The 7,150-nt window shown below is 65.0% G+C and overlaps 1 protein-coding gene across 1 annotated transcript; it reads left to right on the top strand.

The window, feature by feature from the left end:
• Positions 1 to 6: 6 nt before the first annotated feature.
• Positions 7 to 6,091, top strand: TAZ (tafazzin). The gene is made up of 10 exons (XM_004695236.2): positions 7 to 365; positions 516 to 644; positions 1,458 to 1,503; positions 1,705 to 1,790; positions 4,188 to 4,268; positions 4,341 to 4,382; positions 4,520 to 4,582; positions 4,705 to 4,757; positions 5,158 to 5,235; positions 5,325 to 6,091. The coding sequence occupies exons 1-10, from the start codon at positions 257 to 259 to the stop codon at positions 5,424 to 5,426; spliced, it is 789 nt and encodes a 262-aa protein (XP_004695293.1). The 5' UTR covers positions 7 to 256; the 3' UTR covers positions 5,427 to 6,091.
• The last annotated feature ends 1,059 nt before the right edge of the window (positions 6,092 to 7,150 follow it).

Raw genomic sequence — 7,150 nt, forward strand, 5'->3', positions numbered from 1 at the left:
GCGGGGCGCGCGGCTACCCCGCCGACCCCTTTTGCCCTGCCGCGCGGTCCCGGCTCGTGACTCGGGCGCGTGACCCCAGTGGCGTCTCGTCTGTGGCGAGAGAGCGGGGCCGGCCCAGACCCGGCTCTGACCTGACCCGCGAGGTGACCTTGGTCTTGTCCACCGTCGCCTCCCACCGCCCCCTGTCCAGCGGTCGAGCGCTTGAGGACCTAGCGCGGCCCCACAGGCCTCCCGGAGGCGGGGGTGGCACTGGGAGATGCCCCTTCACGTGAAGTGGCCGTTCCCGGCCGTGCCGCCGCTCACCTGGACCCTGGCCAGCAGCGTCGTCATGGGCCTGGTGGGCACCTACAGCTGCTTTTGGACCAGTGAGTGGGCCCGGAGCGGAGGCGCGGGGTGGGGGTGGGGGGTGACTCCACGCCCACCAGACTGGGGTTTGAGGCGCTGGCTGAGCCTAGCCAGCTGAACTTTGGGACCGCGGGAGCAGGATGCCAAGGCCCCGCTTTCTCTCCCCCCAGAGTGCATGAACCAGCTCACCGTCCACAACAAGGAGGTGCTGTACGAGCTCATTGAGAACCGAGGCCCCACCACGCCGCTCATCACCGTCTCCAATCACCAGTCCTGCATGGACGACCCTCATCTCTGGGGTACCCGGTTGGCAGGCTGGGCACAGGGAGGCCGGGAGCAGGCCTCCCTCACTGGCCTCTTCACGTAGCCCTGGCACACTTGTTTCGGGGGTGTCTTTCCTGCGGTGAAGCCCCATCGGGGTCCTCTCAGGGAATGGGATGAGGGAATGAGGGGGTGAGGAAACCGCTGCAGGGCCAGCTCTGGCAGCTCCCTGGCGCTTTCTCTGGTGCATCATGTCTGCCTGACCCTGGCCTCTGAACTGCCGAAGCTCCCAGCTCCCGGGAAGCCTTCCGAGGGCCGCAGGTGTCCTGTCCAGGGAGCCCTGGGCTCGGGGCTGGGAAGCCCTGTCCTGCTTCCAGGTTGGCCCAGCCTGGGTTCACACCCTTCAGCCAGGCCTCATTGGGAGCCCCTCGCTCCCCGGGTTCCCATGCTGCCGACCGCAGGGGCTTGCTTGGGTGGGGGCAGTGCCAGGGTCGCCACCACACGCGGGGAGCCGCCTGGTGATGTGGGAGCCTTTCGGCGTTGGCCCTGGCCGCTGGGTGGAGAAGGCCCGCGGCGGCCACACTGCACAGAGCGCCCCGCAGCAGGGAGTGCCGCGCTGGAGTCCAGGAGGCCCAGCGCAGCGTGGAAGATACTGGGGGAGCAGACCAGATGGGTGTGGTGGTGCACGACATCTGGGGGTGGAGAGAACTGGAGGGTGCAAGCCAAGGGTCTGGAAGGCAGGCTGTGGGGTTAGCGCACGGTCCTTGCCCCACAGCCCAGATGGGTGACAGGAGAGCTGCTCCTTAAGGACAGGGGCGTTGGGGTGTGAAGCTTTTCCTCTCCTCCTCCAGGGATCCTGAAATTCCGCCACATCTGGAACCTGAAGTTGATGCGTTGGTGAGGAGGAACGGGCCCCTCACAGTGGGCCTGGCAGGCCTCACCCGGCTTTGCCAGGATTGGCCCTCCTCCTGTTCGGCCCAGCAGTCCAGGAAGGGCAGGGGTGGGCCCCACAGGCCCCCCTTGGCCTCCAGTCCACACTGTCCGTGGGGTCAGGCCTCATGCTGGGGGCCAGGGGTGACGGTGTCTGTCCTGCTCCAGGACCCCCGCAGCCGCCGACATCTGCTTCACCAAGGAGCTGCACTCCCGCTTCTTCAGCCTGGGCAAGTGTGTGCCGGTGTGTAGAGGTGAGCTCCTTGGGAGGGACTTCCGGGGGCTTCTCCAGCCTCCCTTGGGCCGGGAGGCTGGTGGCCGGTGTCGGGGGCTTGCTGCGTGGAGAGGCAGTGTGCTTGCTTCTCTGCGAGCGCCCAGGGCCCAGCCACGGAAGCCCTGCAGGCGTGGCCCACAGTGCCTCTCCGGGAGGCGTGGCAGTAGCAGCCTGTGCTGCGGGCCTGACGAAGCCCACGGGCTGGTGGGCTGAGCAGTCTAGTGGGCGTGACCACGGCACTCCCCGGAGGCCTTGGGAGGTGCAAGCCACTTTGGTCTCCTTTTTCCAGACCAGGGCCCAGGTCACAGGGCAAGGGGCGGCCAAGCCAGGATTCAGATTCAGGCGATTCTTTCCTTTGAGGAAGCGGACTTTTCCCAGGCAGCATGTGACAGGAAAGGTGCTTGACACTGAGGCACATGCCAGGCACCAGAGAGTTAGGAGAGAAAATCCAGTGAGAAGTGTAGGTTGTGACTGAACATGGAGGTTCTGGAATAATCGGGATAAGGACTGGGGTGTGCTCTCCTGCAGACCCCAGGTAGCGCCATACTGTGCCCCATCTGGGCCACAGGGGAGCCGCCAGGTTGGCTGCGGCAGGCCAGGGCCACGCAGGGGCTGTTGCCGTGGCAACAGAGGGGGACAGCTGGGCCTCTGGGGCTCAAGCCGGAGGAGGGGCTGTTTAGAGCTAGGTATTGGACGCAGCGTCGAGGGCACCAGCTGAGATGTCGGGTATGGGGGCAGCAAGGGAGCGAGACCTCAGGAGAACAGACACAGGGGATGCCGGGCGCCAGGAGGGGCACACGAGGGCAAGTCAGGTGGGCTTGGCAGGGGAGAAGGCAGCAAGGTGAGACATGGACCCGCTTTGTGGGTGCTGCACCTGAGCAGCCCGCTGCCTGTGGAGGGGCTTCCGTGGGCGGGGGCTGCATGGGGCCAGAATGTGAAGGAGGGGAGGGGTCAAGATACGAGGGGACTCGGCGTAAAGGAAGTCAGAGGTGAGGCGCCCCGGGCTAGCCCCTCAGGCACAGAGGGTAGAGGCCACTGAGGAGCGCAGCCCTTGGCACCTTGGGAGACTCCGGGGGCCCGAAGCAAGCCCTGGAGTGGGGTGGCTACACCTGCCCCCCACTGGCCTCAGTCTGTCCACCTTCGCTGAGGCCTGTGGCACAATCCAGAGAGCAGCTGTGATCCTGGCCACATTTGATGGGCCGCAGCGACCTCGTGGCAGAGGCTCCTCTGTCCCAAAGAGCTTCTCCCCTGACGCAGGCCTGGTAACATGACGTGGCGCGTCACAGTGACTTTGTCCAGCTGTGCGACGGAGCGGAAGTCACATGTGCAAAGGCAGAGCCATGTGGCGCCTGGCCCCACGCCAGCGCGAGAGTTCCGGTGAGCGGCTGCGGGGCTGCACCTGCCCCCACGGGACGCCGCGTGACGAACTGCGAGGGTGACCGCCCCGAGGGCGCTGCTGGCCCAGGCCCAGGCCCCATTTGGATCTGAACAAGAGTGGCCTGGCGGAGAGCAGGGTCAGAGTCCATGGCTCAGAGTGTGGCCCTAGTCCCGGCGCCTGCATGGCTGTCTCCCGTTGGCGACACGGCCCTCTGCTCCCCGGTCTGGGAGACAGGGGGACTCTGTGCTGCGCTGCCCCCTGCCCCCTGCCCCCTGGGTTGCCATCCACCGTGGCCTGTGTGCGCATGGTCTCCAGCGCCGCCGGGTGGGAGCTGGCGCACGGGTGACGCCACAGCTCTTGGTGCTGACCACCAGGCCAGTCTCCAGCGTTGCGGTCTGGGGGCACCTCCAAGGCGAGCGCTGCTCGCCCAGGGCTGCTCCCCTGGTTGGCAGTGATGAACGTCCTCCCTCTCGCGAAAGGCCTCTAAAGGGAGGCTCAGTGTGAGGGAGAGCCTGCTGAGGAAGGGGCCACAGGAGGAGGGATGGCCGGGTGCGGGCTCGGGAGGAGTGGTGGTGGGAGCCGGCCTGGCGAGGCCCACTCTGGGGTCCGGGGGGGCTGGAAGTCAGGTGGAGGTTTGCTCCAGCAGTGGGGGCCGAGGGGGTGCTCACCCCCAGGAGAAAGCCAGGGCTCCCAGAGCCTGCCTGGGAGGGAGGGCTCCGCCAGTAACCACACTGGCGCTCAGAGGTCAGCAGAGGAGTCGCCATGGTCTAGGTCTCTGCCCGACACAGCCGGGTGCTGCTGGCGAAGGGCAGGGGGCTCTTGCAGAAGGCAGCAGTCAGGACGGCACAGTCTGGGCCAAGCAGACGGATCCCAGCCGGAGCGAGGGCTTTGGGGGGGGCAGCACGGTGTGGAATGACGGTGGCCCCGAGCTGCCCCTTCATCCCTGGCTGGGGGCCCTGGGAGGACTGGGCCTGATGGGGAGAGCCTTTTGCTTGGCAGGAGATGGCGTCTACCAGAGGGGCATGGACTTCATCCTGGAGAAGCTCAACCATGGGGATTGGGTGCACATCTTCCCAGAAGGTCAGTGGGGTGCCACGCCCAAGTCCCTGCGGGGTCGGGCAGCCGACTCGAGTCTGCCCTCTCTCGCCGCAGGGAAGGTGAACATGAGCTCGGAGTTCCTGCGCTTCAAGTGGGGTAAGGGCGCCGCCTCCTTCCCGCCTGGCCGCTGGCACCGGACTGCCCTCTTGGGCCAGGCCAGACCGTGGCCGTGGGAGCGGTCGCAGCAGGTGGGCTGCCACGACGTCATCTCTGCCTCTCCTTCCCTGGGGCAGGGGTTGGGCGCCTGGTCGCCGAGTGCCGTCTTGACCCTGTCATCCTGCCCCTGTGGCACGTCGGTGAGCCCCTCCCGGTCCGGACTGGCTGGGGGCGGGAAGCGGGCGAGGGGCTGCCCTGCTGGTGCTGGGGGGCTGCCGGGCTTCACCCACGTCTGCCTCTGGCCTTCTGTGTGCTGCCACAGGAATGAACGACGTCCTGCCCAACAACCCGCCCTACTTCCCCCGCTTTGGCCAGGTGGGTAGGGGCCGCTGACCTTCGTGTGTCCGTCTGTCCGCCACCGGCCCTGGTCTTACTCGGCAGTCCTGAGGCCACATGCAGAGGAGTTGAGCTTGAGGCTGCAGCAGGGGGGCCGCGTGGCACATAGAGAGGGGCTTCCTGGCCCTGACACGGGGTAGAAGGGCAGCAGAGGCACTGGGCGGGGGCGGGTGGGCCTGGAGGCTGGGGCAGGAGAGGACGTCTAGACCATGGCTTCCGGGAGAGCTGGCCCCGCCGCCTCACCTTAAAGAGGGAGAGTGGCCCCCAGGGACCCTGCCGCAGTCTGGGGAAGGACTTGGCCTCTGGCTCCCTGGCACGCTCGGGCTGGAGAAATAGGCACCCCCCACTCCTGTGCCCTGCCACGGCCGCCTTCCCGCAGAAAATCACCGTGCTCATCGGGAAGCCCTTCAGTGCCCTGCCAGTGCTGGAGCGGCTCCGGGCGGAGAACAAGTCCACTGTGAGTGCCCTGTCCCCAGCCCCTTGGGCCCCCTGGGACCCCAGGTGAAGCCCCCTGAGGACGCAGGCCAGCCCTGGCCCTTCCCTCAGGTGGAGACGCGCAAAGCCCTGACCGACTTCATCCAGGAGGAGTTCCAGCGCCTCAAGACCCAGGCGGAGCAGCTGCACAGCCACCTGCAGTCCCGGAGCTAGGCGCGCCCTCCCGCACAGCCGCCACCCTCAGAGCCGGGCTGTGCACAGACTGGTGCTTGGCACTCGACTGCACGTGTGGAATTTTGTTGGTCGCCCGTACCGGTGCCCTCGCCTGGCGGTGGGCACTCCCATGCCCCACAGTTCTGCAGGAGTGACCTCAGCGGCTCCTCTCCCGCAGGCCAGGACGAGGAAGAGACTTAGGCAGAGCGTCCTCCCTGCCTGCCTTCAGCTGCTCTCTCCTGGGGGCTGGAATCTGGAGGGGAGAGGAAGGAGGCGGGAGCCCTGTCGAGCTTCGGGCAGGGGTCCGAGGCCCCTTGGCCTGGCTTCCATCTGTCCCCCTGCCCAGGAGCCGCTCACCACCTCAGGGATGGCTATCAGCCACGTCTTCCTTCTGCCTACACTGGCCATGTTTGGGGGCGCCTCAAACATGGGTTCTCGTCCTGGTCTGTGGACAAAAAAAGCCCACTTTTGCCAAAAGTCCAGCCCAACTGAACAGAGCCTGCAGGGAGGGCCCGGGACCCTAAGCCTTGGCTGTGGGCCCCCATTCGGGGACCCACTGACTGGTGCATTCTGTCTACCTCCCTGGCATTACTCCCACCCCCGGGACCTGAGTTTGCCTGTTTTGTAAACAATAAAGCATCTGTGTTGTGCTGTTTTACCTCTGACCTGTCTTTAAAAAAGATTTACTTATTTATGCATATAAGAGCTGGGGTGCAGGCCAGAGGTGTGGGGGGATGAGGATCCCAGAGACAGTGGGGAGCAGAACAGGTGGATCCATGAAACCCACTGCTGAAGGGAGCAGCGGGGAGACGGGGGTCTGCTGCGCCCGGGGGTCCCCCCCCGGCCGGGGATGGGACTCGTTCGCACTGCAGTGGCTGTGGACAGCCTCACAGGAAGCGTTTAAGGAGCTACATCTACGAAATTGCACCAAAAAGCCCCTCTGATCCAGGGCTTCCACAAGAGCCTGCATCTTGAAAAACAGTCACCTGGTGGCCAAGCAGCCTGGGAGTGGCGCTCTCTACACTCTCCTTCCAGCCTGTATCTCCCCCTTTGCGACAGCTATCACCCTGTATTGTTACCCTCTGTCCTCCGGCTCCTTCAGACCAGAAGAAAACTTGGGTGGGGTTTCAGTCTGACTTGGGGAGCCCTGAGAGGCCCGCTCCAGGAGGCGGCTGCTATTCAGGAGTGAGTAAAGGCAGCTGCAGGTAGGAAACAATGGCCAGCAAGACCATACTTGGAGAAAGCCCTTGCCTTTTGCCTTGACGTTACTTCGTTTCTTGCAATGATTTATTTTTGCATAAAAGAATTGGGGTGCAGGCCAGAGGTGCAGGGGGGTGAGAGGACTCCCCAGCAGAGAGTGGCAGCAGAACAAGTGGATCCACTGAGATCCACTTGAGGGGAGCAGCTGGGAGACAGGAGAGGTCTGCTGCGCCCTGGGGTCACTCCCTGGCTGGGGAAGGAAGTCAGATTATGGTAGTAACAGCCTGAGACTCAGCCCCTAGACCACCAAAGAGGCTCCCGAATGTTTATTTTTTAAAGTTTTATTTATGCATCCAGAACTGGGGTACAGGGCGGAGGGGCAGGGGCGGTGAGAAGATTCACCGGAGACAGTGGGCAGCAGAACAGGCCGACGAATGAAGTCCACTGCTGAGGGGAGCAGGGGGCAGGTCCCGAGAGGTCTGCTGCGCCCTGGGGGTCAGCTCCGGGTCAAACTCAAGCTAAAG

The sequence above is a fragment of the Condylura cristata genome, unplaced genomic scaffold (assembly GCF_000260355.1).
Source record: "Condylura cristata isolate star-nosed mole 26May11 unplaced genomic scaffold, ConCri1.0 scaffold00057, whole genome shotgun sequence".
NCBI lineage: Eukaryota > Metazoa > Chordata > Mammalia > Eulipotyphla > Talpidae > Condylura > Condylura cristata.

Excerpts from the sequence above, each read along its gene's own strand:
- TAZ (XM_004695236.2), top strand. The coding sequence starts at position 257 with ATGCCCCTTCACGTGAAGTGGCCGTTCCCGGCCGTGCCGCCGCTCACC. Across the intron at positions 366-515 it reads CTACAGCTGCTTTTGGACCA|AGTGCATGAACCAGCTCACC; the intron begins GTGAGTGGGCCC and ends CTCTCCCCCCAG. Across the intron at positions 4,583-4,704 it reads CCTGCCCCTGTGGCACGTCG|GAATGAACGACGTCCTGCCC; the intron begins GTGAGCCCCTCC and ends GTGCTGCCACAG.